This window comes from Hyaloscypha bicolor (genome assembly GCF_002865645.1).
Source record: "Hyaloscypha bicolor E unplaced genomic scaffold K444scaffold_122, whole genome shotgun sequence".
Taxonomy (NCBI): Eukaryota; Fungi; Ascomycota; class Leotiomycetes; order Helotiales; family Hyaloscyphaceae; genus Hyaloscypha; species Hyaloscypha bicolor.
In genome coordinates, this window is record NW_020194624.1 from 24,678 (window position 1) to 38,360 (window position 13,683).

Sequence of the window (13,683 nt, forward strand, 5' to 3'; positions counted from 1 at the left end):
TTCGAACTAGCGAGGACGATGAGAAATTGGGGAGGAATTTCAACATTGGTCTCATGTTCCCGCTCGCCTATGCATTAGCATTTGACAAAAGTCAAACTGATCTAGACGCTCGTCAAGTAGAACAGTAAAGAGCTCAGGGTTACGAGCTAAAATCCGCGGTAGCATTCCCATGGACCCATACAGATCACATTCAAGTGCGGGTTGGTAAAGTTGTCTGTAATTATTGCCATGAAGACGATGCAACACCCACAAAATGCGATCGCAGTTCTGAACTGTGCTTTCACCTGTCACTCTCCAGGAAAGCTTTCGTGTTCGCTACAAGGCGTAAAAGGCGCGAAGGGGGCGGTCCTTGCTCTGCAAGCTCCTTGATCGCTTGGTTTGCGCCACCTTCTGGCTGCACATCGATGTCTCTGCTTGACAATCTAGGAAATTGTGCGAAGAAAAAGATAAGCGTGACTTCAAGGACGGCTGTCAACGGAGAACCGAAGAAGGGTTCTCCGCCTGTCTTCCCGGAGATATTGTCCTGCCGAACGAATGGAGTGCCTTCCGTATGTCTTCGACAGCAGACGGTGATCCGATCGGGCGAGGACTGTCTCTCACATACACCAAGCCACAAGGCTAGACTTCCGCAGGGACATCCAACCGAGCTAAGACTGCCTCTCGCGAGCAGTGTGAGAAATGAATAGATTAGATTAGGTTAATAGCTATTAATCTAATCTATACATGTAATTTTCTCGTTAATCATATTCTATTCACGAATTAATTAAGCTAATCATGAATATTCATGAATACCTTGATTAATGTACACGTGACCACTACACGTGATAGGCTAACCTAATTAGGTAAGGATCTAGCTCTAGTACTACCTTGCTCTTAGAGAGAAAAGCTCGCTAAGGCAGTACTTGAGTAGGAACCTTACTTAATTAGGCCAGTTTATTACCTGACGTGGTCACGTGTATATTAATCAAGGTATTCATGAATATTCATGATTAATTATTCTGATCTAATCAAATTACATAAGTATCACGTTAATCAAATTCTATTCACGCTATTCATGAATATTCATAAATTAATCAATTAATCTGATTAATTTTTTCGCACACTGCTCGCGAGGCCAGCCGCAAGGCCAGGCCGCTACTCTCGAAGACATACAATGAGACATAAGCTCAATGCATCCCCTCAATGCATCCACGAGGTCTCAGAAACTCAAATGCAGACTGAAGAGATGAACTGAGTCAGAGAAATTCCAGGAGAGCCCCTACGAGTCGTGCTATTGCCTCGGTATTGCGATAATTAGTGGGGTATGTCACACAAGGTCCTGGTGCTGGTCGAATTGAGCAGAGCAAGCTGCACTTTTCAAGGCAATGATTACGTAATTTTAGACATTGGAACCCGAGGAACACCTCCACGACGGTCACGTGACTAGAACGGCTGAGGTACTTTCCATGGCAATGGCTCGTGTCTTAACAGCCCATGAGCTGTTTAGGACTAATAGGAGTGAACTAATGAGCTCTAAGAAAAAACGCGTTGAGAAATCACGATCGATGAAGGAATCGAACTCTTGCAAAAAACAATTGGTGGGACTCCTGTATTGACTGCGATGCACAAATTTAAGGTTAAAAGTAGTGCCAGGATCAAATTCTAAGACAGGGTTGAGCACCTCTCAATGGACAAGAAAAAGCCCCCTGAAAAACATCCTTCTCTGTACTTGGGCGGGTTTTACCTGAGGTCCGGGCAGGCTGCTTTTAGGTGGGAAAAGCGCGAAATATTACTATTAACCAATACACGAACTTGCAATGGCCTAACTAGTAATAAGGATAAAAAGAGTGTTTCGGAAATCAATTAAAAGTTTTCTAAAGACTCTTACTTTGTATCATTATTTTATAATAAATAAATTACCTTCTAGAATTGTCCTGATTTTGGTGAGGCATTGCTGTTTTTAGCCAGTATATCAAATGAGTAGAGTAGAGTAGAGTAGTGGGTCCTACTCATACTCTACTCAACCAATTATAGCGCTACTCATACTCTACTCATACTCTACTCAAGCTACTCATGAGTAGTATGAGTAGTGTGAGTAGGTACCCACGTGACAGTTACACGTGACAGACTAGCCTAATTAGGTAAGCCTCCCATCTAGCACCGCTCTAGCGCCAAGTTTCTACCCAATTAGGCAATGGCATTGCTTAGTAAGCGAGCCAAAGGTCAGGGGGAAATCAAGATTCTAAGAAGCATAACTAGTTTATTATTATAGAAAATTAATATTTAGCTAGTCTTATACAAGCCCTAGCTTACCTTTACTGGGGCTACTTAATAAAATCTTTATTGTTTAATTATTATTAAATAACCCTTAGTTTATTATTGTTACGTAACGGCTACTCATTACTACTCATACTACTCATGAGTATATACTCTACTCTACTCAAATTTTTAGGAAATTACGCTACTCATATTCTACTCACGCTACTCATGAATATTCATGAGTAGTATGAGGAGCATGAGTAGTTCTTTGACACACTGTTTTTAGCGAGGCTGCCCGGACTTCAGGTAAAACCCGCCCAAGTAGACGTCTATAACTAGACGAGTCTTAATCTCGGATTTCGGGGGACTTGCCCAACACCTGTTCGTGGTGTCCCCTACGAACCCGCAGCTCATACCCTGCGTCCCTGGTATTATACTGCCTCCAGGGGACAGAGGAGAGTCTGCCAAGCCGAGATTAAGCGGGTGGTTACTGGAGGTAGCCCTTCGGGAGTCCTCCTTGGAGGAAAAGGTATAGAGAATCACTCTGGGTACCTGGGAACGATCTGAGGAGAGCTTACAGGAGTACGTGGCCACTAATAGAGGTCTGCGGACCTCTTTAGAGATAGAGGAACTCTATACTACTACTATATAATATCGAATACTTCCCCCCTCGCCGCCGACTTCTTTACCGCTACTCCGAATTCGAATCAATAATAATACTCTCCCTTATAGTTAACATATATATTTACTAGGTAAAAAAGAAAGCTCAAGGTTCAATAAAATAGCAATTCTTTATAGCTTAATTAATAGCTATTACCTATAGTACTAGCAACTATATAGATATCCAGAAAAAATCGAGAGTAGTTATCTTTTTATTACTTTTCCTAGTTTTAACTTTTATTATAGTATATATAACGGACAGATAAGTAGTTTTGGGATATTATATAAAGTCCTATAGGCTAAAAAGAGAAAATACCAGATATATATTATACTTTTACTTTCTCTATATATACTAAATACTATAAAGGCTAGTATATTACTAGCTATAGGGTCGGTATACCTAAACCTATATTAATTAAGATATCTTATATTCTCTAATAATTATATAAAGGCAGAGCAATATTAGAATATAGACTATAGGGACTCTTAAATATAGTAGCTAGAAAATACCTCTATAGCCTTGGTTTAAGGTAAACTATAAAGCTTTTATTAGTTATAACTATCCGGATATATAACTTTCTTTCTAAAAAATACGAAAATAATATTTAATTATAGTAATTTCGGATTTCCGGCTATTATATCTCAATTACCTAGAAGAGTAATTCTCGAGATATATTCAAGTAATTATTCCAAAAAACAGGGAAGGATATAAAACGATATCCGGAAGGGTATTAATTAGAAGCCAGGATATTTAGAGACCTTAAATTAGATTTTTTAATATAAATATAAGCTAGTATATAATAAGCCTTATAATATAATCTTATATTTCTTAATTTATAATAAAAAATTTATATACTAATTAATTAAGTTCCAGTTTTAAAGCCCTCTAGAACCCAATAAATTAGGGGCTTATAGGGCTCTTATATTTAGTTTTAGGGACTTGTTTACTAAATTTATAAGCTTTTTTAAACTTACCTTTATTTACTTCTTAATTTCTTTAATTTAGAGAATTATTATTAATTTAAATTTTTATCGAAAATTATATTTGAATAGCCCTTAATTATATCCATAAGATAATAAAGAAAGTATTAAATTCTATTAATTACTCATGAAGTAAATTGAATTTAAAGAGAAAGCGAGATTTTTAGTGTTCCTGTCTAAGTGCCTCTACTTTCAGTTAGTGACCCCCAATCAACACCCCAATCGACCGGCCCCCAGGGTGCCATTTTACATTTTGCTGGATGTGATGTCGATAACTGTCTGCAAGCACCAACGCCGGCTACATTTTGTCCTGTCTTCGTTTTGCTTTTGTCAAGGCTCGACAGCGCACTCCAGCCTCTCACCTGTGTTATTAAGCACCACAAGACTGCAGCCTTAATGGTGCGGGTGAGTGCGAGTGCTTGCAAGGCTATGATGTTGGTCATCATATTTCCGAGGTACTGCAGCCTCAGCTGACGTTCACCCACAGGACTAGACCTTTTGCGATCTCTGATGCTTTTCAAACACCCAATCATACCCTCGCTGTGCGTCATTCGGCCTTGTTCCTTGAAGATCTGCACTCGGTGGACCCAATACCCTAGGTCCGCTGAGGTCAGATTCTTGGCTCCCGAGGTCCCCGAAAGGCGTTGATTTGTCAAATTCTGTATTACCCCAGAATCGTCCCCAAACCCTCTTCTATTTTAAGGTTTACATGTGGAAAGGACCTATGATCATTATACTGCTGCCTTAAAATTGCCTTTCTTTCCGGTTGCTTCACTTTACATTTTGCCATTGAGCATTTTTCTGCAAACAACGCGAATGCCAATGCAGCTAGGACAGGAACGCAATGACAAGATCTGAGAGCGCTTTACGCGATTCCCACCAAGGGTCTAAAAGCTACCTCAGGCAGATATATCCTAGCTCGGAGCCTAGAGGGGAAGCTGACTCGAAACCCGGCAACGATCCAGAGATCGAGTACGTATCATTCCTTGGGTGCCTTTGGTTTTGAGTGACATACGAGACGATCACCTTTACTAATTATTCCTGGCGCAATAGTATAATTGCGGTTCATGGGCTCGATCCCCTAAACAACGAAGAACATGGACTCTCGACGTGGTCTCAGGATGGTGTCACTTGGCTGAAAGACTTCCTACCCCACCATCATCGAGTGAAGCCCCTCCGTGTCCTTGTCTTCGGATACAACTCCAGTGCTGTATTTGGAGCATCTACAGCAGGTGTCTATGGAGCAGCGGAGAGTCTTATCAATCAACTGTCTCTCGTACGAAAGGATTGCCCTATGAGACCAATCGTCTTTGTATGCCACAGTTTAGGAGGTATTGTGGTCAAACGAGCCATTGTCAGCGCCCACACGACTGATTATTACCGCAATATATACGATTCGACGAAGGGTGTTGCATTCTTTGCTACTCCGCATAATGGTGGGAACGGAGTCACATTTGGAGATGTTCTTGTTAGGATATGCAGAGCTGTGACAGGCAATGCCAGGAACGACATCATGGAAGCTCTTAGGAGGGACTTGAACATAGCGAGTCATATCAACAGGGACTTCGCTCGTCGTGCTCGGGGATTACGTGTCCTCAACTTCATCGAAACCAAGCCAATGGCGAAACCGTTTCTAGGAATTGTCGTCGATCGAAATTCCGCTTCACTGAATTGGTCTGAGCCTGCGGAAATCCAAGTCTTCATGGAAGCAACTCATAGGACGATCTGTAAATACGCCCAGGAAGACGACCTTTATGAAATAGTATCTGAAAATATGGTCGACTTGATCTCCTGGGCGGCAGAGCTTCAGTCGCAGGTTATCATCGCAACAGCTCCCTTACCTACTTCTCCTTCCCCAGATCCCGATCAATTTCTTCCACCGCCTCGTTATGAGGAACGAAACCTCAGTCATGACTCTCTGGTCAGGCAGAGTACCGCCTCTACCAGCTCATACCCCAATAATAACGAGGAAATTCGCGACAAAGGTTCATACCTTTTCCCACCGTCTCCATTTCTGGGAACAACCATGAGCGCTCCTCAAAGCTACTTTGAAGGAGAAAGCAGTCTTCCCAGCCGTCCTCTTCCTGTATGGCCAATACACATGCTTCCTTACATCCCACAACTCAAGACGAAACTTGTTCCAAGGGATGAATTATTCCAGTCTATGTTAACAAGTTTAGAGGACGGTGGGACCGTCGCATTGTACGGACTTGGTGGAGCAGGCAAATCAAATTTGGCGGCCCGTCTGGCATATTGGCAAATTGAGCGCAATCCTCAAATCTCGGTCTTTTGGATTCACGGTGGCACTGTCGATAGTGTTTCCGAAAGTTTCAGAATGATTGCACAGAAGCTCCAGATAGGACTGTTGGTCCGGGACGGGGGGGAAAGATTTAAGATGATGAGAGATTGGCTAGAGGAGAAGAAGCATGGCAGGTGGATTATGATCATTGACGGTGCAGATGACCCCGCTATCTTCAAACAATGCGAAAATTCAGATCATGATAGACAGAGGCAATCATCACTCGAAAGTCGGACTTTCATGGACTTTATTCCTCGATGCAGTCACGGACAGGTACTTTTCACGACTAAGACGCACCCCGCTGCGGCAATGTACGCAACACGCGGAGCGGCCCTCCAAGTCTCCCCTCTATCTTCCAGCGATGCACTTCAAATGCTCCAAAACGGTTTAGATAACAGTGTACTCCTTGATGATACCTTAATGGCCACGGAGTTGGTCACCTCGCTTCATTTCCTTCCACTTGCGATAGCTCAAGCAACAAGCTTTATGAACAGGAACTATGTCACCGTCACAAAATATGTAGAGAAGATTCGAGACAACACGGTGCTAGCCGATCTTATGACTCGTCCTCAGGCGAGCAGTTCTAATGCGGTGTACACTACCTGGACTATCTCCTTCAAGATGATACGATCCGAAAGAGAACTCGCTGCTGACCTACTTGCAATCATTTCTTTTCTCGAACAAGATAGAATTCCATTATCCATTCTTGGGGATATTTTCGGCGATACACTTAATCTTATAGAGGCAGTTGGAGATCTCAAAGACTACTCGCTGATCTCTGTGTGCAGCAAAGTGGAGACTTTGAATGTACACCGTTTAGTCCAAGCCACCACTCAACACTGGCTCCGTGAATCCGGGACCATCGAGAAATGGACTGTAAAAGCGCTATCAGCTCTTGCAAACCACTTCCCTGATGCTTCAACTCGGTCTTTGCAAAGCAAATGTGCGCTCTATCTTCCACATTGTCTGAAAGTTCTCCAGAGCCCCCATTTCAACCAAACAAACGACCTTACACTCGCAATACTACAATACAAAATTGGTCGTTACTATCACATCATAGGTCAGTGGTCTGAAGCACGCCGCTGGACATCCGCCGCCTATACTGTTCGCAAGGAGAATCTCGGTCTTTCCGATGCTTCAACTTTAGAAGCCCAAGAACAAATGATCCATATTTTACGGTGTCTTGGTGACTTTGACGCCGCAGGCAAAGAAGCTCAGTCTCTGAAACACCTCCTGAAATCTCTACACGGCCCTAAGCACCCTTCGACACTATGTTCATACCGTCTCATATCTTCCACGTTTCAAGACCAAAGTTTGTTCGCTCCTTCTCTTGCCGCTGCTCTGAAATCCTTTAATGGTTTCAAATCCCTTTATAGTGTCTCGGATCCCGATAATCAGGACCTGCTTTTGAGCATAGCTCGTCTTGGTTCAATCTATACTCGAATCGGAGAATTCGGTAAAGCAGAAGAACTCAATTTGAATCTCCTGAAAACCTTTAAGAGACGCAACGAAGAGAATTCTGTTGATGCATTGAAAGTTCTCTACCGACTTTCCTACGTGCAGCGAGCGGTGGGAAAGTACATCGAATCCGAGGAAACGGCTAAAGACTGCTACCAACGATATTGTATCCATCTTGGGTCCAAACACGCGGAAACTTTAAAGTCATATTTCAGTATAGGGTTGTCGCTGCAAGTGCAACGGAAATTCGAGCCGGCGATGGAGGTGTATAAGAAGGCTGTGGGGTATTGTAGAGAGATGGTTGGGGAGAGTCATGTTTTTACTTTTATTTCCACTTTTCATCTCGCTCAGAGTCTAGCTGAAGTTGGGAGATTAAGGGAAGCGAAGGGGAAATTTGGGGAAGCGATGAGTGGATTTGAACAAATGAATCCGAAGCAAGAGCTTGAGGTAGCGAAGTGTAAGGAGGGCATCGCTAGTGTGCTGCGTTATTCTGGTTCCCTTTCTGAAGCGGAAGGTATGTATGACCAGGCCCTCAAAATGGGGAAGTCGCAGAAAGGAAAAGAGGGGGAGATTCTGATCGCACTATGCTGGGAAGGTTTGGGAGAAATCTGGAGGTTGAGGGCAAGTGAGATGGAGGGGAAAGGGAAGAAATCGAATTTGAAGAAAGCCTTGAAGTTCGAACAGCTGGCCCTGGAGTGTAGGAAAAAGGTTTATAGATCGAATCATCCAGAGACGAGGAGGACAGCTGAGCTAGTTATGGGTATTTTGGAGCTTTTGGGGGACAGTGGGAAGCTGACGAGTAGAATGAGGAGCGAATACGGAAGTGGTGGGCATCAAGGATTGGATACCTTTGATAGGGAGACAGAGATAGACGACCTTATTTCATTTGAGTAGGTTGACTTCCCAAATGCAATGATAAATGCGAAGCCTCAAATTTCAAATGTTAAATTAAATTTGAAAAGAAGTCGTTTCCAATCCATTAATAATTTCATCGGTCCCGATGCCCCGGACCCAGTAGCTCTCTGTCAAGTCAGCTACCCCTTTGTGCTCCTGGATGGAAGGTCTATCATTATTGTGGGTCTGAAATAGTTCGTAGATCTTGTCACCATCGGCGGTCCTCGCACTTGCGCTTTCTCCCCTCGCTGCCGCTTGTGGCGGAGAGTGCCAGGGTGTGAGTTATTCCCTGATCGGGCAAAGATAGAAAGTGCAACCTAATAGCCAGAAATTGCTATAGGCTTAAGGCAGCATCACTTGGAGGAAAAACTCGGCACGCCCAACTACGGGTATCGACCTCTCGAAATGGCTGGCTATATAAAGTAGCGAGCGATAACTTGCTACCTTCCTCACGCCGATCAACCGACCAATCATGTCGCTTTACATCACAAGCCTTGTCGCGGAACGGGACGAGGGTTCTTGCCGAGCCGTGCTTGATACAAGCGCATGCCGAGTCTTATTGTCTCGAACCATGGTGGCCTTGCGTATCTGCTCGCCTCGTTTCGCCGTATTACAACAAGAGGCATAAACGTGGGTAGGGTCGCTCTAAGGGGCTGTAAAGTCTGAGGATCTGTTAGTCGGTGCTCGAGAGGGCTTGGAGATTTGTAGCAAGATCTTGGCATGTGTGGTATTAAAACGGAGTGCTGCGTTAATTGTATCCAGGACCTTCGTCTCCGAATGTTATCTAAAATATATATCTTCGCGATTATTATATAGAGAAATCGCGCCTACTTAGAGGAACGTTATAGCCTAAGAAATTGCGTATTAAATAGATAATAGAAGAGAATGCAATGCTACTCTAGGTAAGGAACAAAGGCCGTGCGAGAGAATACACCTTTGCTGCCCTCCCTGGTCGAGGCGAGGCCTTAGGATAAGTACGGATGTTCGTTGGCCTTCGTTAATAACGAGCAGTACCGTGCCTCACGGACTTCTCGGAGTCTCCTATTGCTGCAAAAACGGTTACCCTTACTAATAAGCTAACTTTTATGGCCAAGTCTTCTTCGATATAGTGGTAAGAAGACTGCCTCTGAATTGTGGAGGTGCTTATATTTCGCGATTCGGAAATTGAGTGATTATAGCAATTCTCGCCCAATCCGCCGACTAAGGCCCTATTTCGCAACCACTGAATATTCGAATATTGCCGATTTCGTAATACTAGTATTCAGATATTATAATTAAAAGTATTTCGCATTTTTTTTGTATACTGGCAACGAATACTAGCGTTCAGATACTAGTATTTGCTCCCATACTAATCTCAGTTTTTTCGGAGCGTTCTCTAAGGGCCTATTTCGTACGGACGCACGTCTTTGATTGCTAGCAACTGCCGACAACCATTACTACTATTTAATACTCAATATTCAAAGCTAGTATCGCATAATTTAGAAGTATTTCGCAAATATAAAAACTCAATAACTATTGCAGTTACGGATTGTTTTAAAGTAATCTCTGGTAATCTTAAATCTCAAGGCCTACTGTTCTTTAGTAGTCACCCCCTATAATTATAGGGTATCGTGAATTAATTTTCTCTTTTTTAAGTCCCATGGAGTTAGTAAGCTTACTACTCTTGCTCGGGCGTTTATTACCCTCGGCTCACCCTCGGCTCAGGTTAAAGTAGTAGTTACTCACGTCCGGAGGCTAAAACGGAACCAGCGAAATGGAAAATTAATCCTGAGCCCATGGGTATTTTGTAATGGATCATAGTTGGGGTAGGTCACGATTGGGGGAAGGAAAATGATTGGAGCTCTTTGAAATTTGCTACGAGCAAAGACTTGTGCAAACAAACGAACCCCCATAGGGATATGAAATCGTACTTCAATATGAATTGCTAGCCATTCCATTTCTCATTCCCTTACCCCAGAATAACGCCTCTAAATTTGGTCAACGCAACTCCTGCTTTGCCACGGAAGTGCTTCTAGTACACCACCGAAGACTTTGTAGGCTCCACACGAATGCCAAGACTTCCAGTGGGAAGAGCGTGTTGGGATCCGTAAGTCCCGTACCCAGAAGATATATCAGACATGGTAGCAACGCTATAGACTGAACTGCTTCGGTGAGCCCATGTGAAGTAGCTGTCGTAGTCAGGAACCCGATTTACATGTGAAGTGCGGATTTGCACTGGCGCTTTTGGGGCAATAAAGCTTTCCCGAAGCCAACCGTACCATGTTCTTCTCTGGTGAATGGCAGGGTTGGTATCAAGCTCGCAGACGCTTGACTGTCGATTGCTTCTACTTTCATTGGCACTAAATTTCTTGCTCTTCTCCCGTTCTTGGCGGTATCTCCTGATGCGGAACACCAAGTAGCCCACGAGGCTCAACAACAAGATAATCACTTCAAGTTTTATTATTAGTCAAACCTGACAACAGCAGGGGGATGACTTACATGTTGCTGATATTGGAACCATTATGGAAGTCTTTGCAGTTTGGATTGGACGCTTGCCGACTATTGTTGGGGCTGGGTTCGCAGAAATTGAGGCAAGGCCTGTTGAGGCAGGAAGTAAGAAGAGATCCGGTGAGGTACTAGTAATAGTATGAACAGTGCAAGCAAAAGCAGTGGTCGTTATTTCTACCGTAGCGGTGAGTGTTTCTTTGGCAAGTGTTGAGCTGGACGCCGAAGAGGCCGTTAACCATGAAGGAGAATTGGTGTAAGTCGGGAAGCTACTTGAGGAGACACACTCATGTGTCTACGATAAAGTCAGCAAAACGAATTCAATAGAGAGAAAGAACTTCGGAAATTGACTAAAGTACAGAAGACGGAGTTGTTGATTTACCTTTGATGTTCTTGTGGTTGAATCATCGTTATCGTCACTGCCGTCATCATCATCGTCGTCTCTTCTTCTGTTCCTCGTGGCTTTCTTGGCTTCTTTCTCCAACGATGCTTCTTTAACAGAATGCCAGTGCTATATTTCTTTATCTTTAGTTCTTATGACCCAACAGAATTTCAAAGTGTCCTTACAAGGGAGAATGCGGCGGCCATGACTATCTTGGTGTCTTAGAACTTCTCTTCGTATTGTCAAGCTCGCCCAGTTCAGAAGAATCCACCAAGGGTTCCAATTGAGGTGCAGTGCAATCAGAGAAATCGTAGCAACCTGACCGAAATGTGTATTTATATCCTGAGGAGGCATTGCGTCTCTTGGAAATTCTGAAGACGTCTGGAGATTCCGAGCTATCAGCGTGACATGGCCGATGATGGTACCATCTAATGATGTTATTGCAAGGCTCTCCGTGGCGCTAAATTCCGGCTCGCAAGCCTCCAAAAAGGCTTGTTTCGTTTCCAGGTTGAGGTCAAGGGGAATGCTTGCTCGGCAGTTTCACCACCCTGTACAAATTTCCACGCACAGACTGAAGTCTAGCGGGAAGATCACAACTACCTCACAACAACCAGGTTCTCCAGAAGAGTTGCAGCATCTTCTTTCTCGGCGCTTCAAGCGAAGAAAAATTAGCGGAGGGGGAAGTAGCTCCGATCTCGATAGGTATTAAATCAGTCTTTTTACTTGTTTGCTTTTGTGCAGAGACATGGCTTAATGTTCCTAGCTTCATATTGAAGGTATTATAATTTGCACGCCGTCACATCGACAAGCACTCGGCATCAATAGGCAAGACCAGCATGCCTATTTCTTCAATTTCTGTATTCACGCAAATGAAAATTTATAACCGAGCTGTTGCATCGAGCGTAGTGTGGTAGAAGAAGAACATCAGAGAGCCGAATTCAAGAGGAGGAATTTCCCCATTATCTAATGTGTAATCTACAGCTGAGCAAGCAAGTGCTTGCACTAGCATAACCTCGGGGTCTACCCGATGGTAAGTGATGGCTTTCTGGGTTGTGGAAGCCTGAGCCGATAAGGATTCAAAGAAACTTGTTTCAACATCAGGCGGCCAAGTCCACCGCAAGTCAGCAACAGGGGTATTTATTTCAAGGGCAAGTTTAAGCTTAATCCCGCGAATGAGCTAGATAACGGGGAACCAATGGCAAGGTCTCCCGTAACGTCCATCATAAACGTATTGAAACCAGACGATAGTCTCTCAGACACCATGTTGCAGCTCCAGGACATCGTTAGGCCCGCCGTCATCCGGCTTCATTCTATTGGTGGGCTTCCTCGGCCATGCTGTTCTGCCCCGCCAGACGCCGGCACTTTTTCAAACTTGACCTGCATCACTCTTTGCAGCTGCAAACGGACCGGTCAAATCTAGCAATTGATATCTATTTTTAGATAAGATAAATTATAGTTTAGATATGCGCCTAGCGTTGGTCCTGTCAGGTCTAACACCCACACCAAAATGAACATATCATGACAGGCGAATCCCCACCTTAAGGCAGATGATAGAGGGCACAGCTTTAATTTTCCCCGCGTTAGCCTGGTGCAAGAGCTAGAGCTGCTATCCGAATCAACACATGCCTTGTCCATGACAATACCTCTTGCAATTATCGACACAAGCCCAACCGCTCAGCTGTACCAGGATTCAAGAGTCATCACTGAACCGGGAGCATCTGGATTTGGCCTAGCTGACGCTTCTAGTTTCCCTACATGGGCATATATCGCATTGAGCACGAGGTTCTGGTTGAAAGGGTACGCGTGCAGCATTGGTCATGCCTATTTCTTTGCATAACATGGTATCTCTAGAGTCACAGACCTTCTTGGTAAGGAAACTTCTCCGTCTGGCTTGGATTTAAGAAACGTCGAGACTGAACAGCTGCTCATTCTAGTCACTTGATCCCTGTAGAATGACAGCATCATTCCACAATGTTTGGACACCAAATACAAATCCAGTCCGGTCACAAAGCGTATCTTGATACAACGGAATCAACGCAGGAGGTTCAGAGCGGGGTCGTCGTAACGGTAGGCTACGGCGCTCAACATTCAAGGCCCCACCAGTTGAATCAACCCACTAAAGCCTGCACTCCTTTTCTACCATTTTGTCCTTAGTCTGAATTACCTAGAACCAAATATAGTATTCCATAATTAGGTCGACTGGGAGATCCACTCTTTCTTTTCTTATTTCCGTTCATTCTAGTTTGGTTTTGAGACGCAATGATCCCAATTCCATCATCCATCCTCA

General features: G+C 43.9%; 2 protein-coding genes across 2 annotated transcripts; one reads left to right on the forward strand and one right to left on the reverse strand.

Moving 5' to 3' along the window:
* Positions 1-4,691: 4,691 nt before the first annotated feature.
* K444DRAFT_595389 (uncharacterized protein) lies at positions 4,692-8,530 on the forward strand (the record flags this gene model as incomplete). The annotated part of the gene is made up of 2 exons (XM_024878391.1): positions 4,692-4,851; positions 4,933-8,530. Exons 1-2 carry the CDS (start codon positions 4,724-4,726, stop codon positions 8,528-8,530), a joined length of 3,726 nt encoding a protein of 1,241 aa, XP_024732973.1. The 5' UTR covers positions 4,692-4,723.
* A 2,011-nt stretch (positions 8,531-10,541) lies between these two features.
* On the reverse strand, positions 10,542-11,602 carry K444DRAFT_633095 (uncharacterized protein; the record flags this gene model as incomplete). Its single annotated transcript, XM_024883570.1, has 4 exons — positions 10,542-10,957; positions 11,009-11,309; positions 11,397-11,525; positions 11,582-11,602. 4 exons carry the CDS (start codon positions 11,600-11,602, stop codon positions 10,542-10,544), a joined length of 867 nt encoding a protein of 288 aa, XP_024732974.1.
* Positions 11,603-13,683: the final 2,081 nt, after the last annotated feature.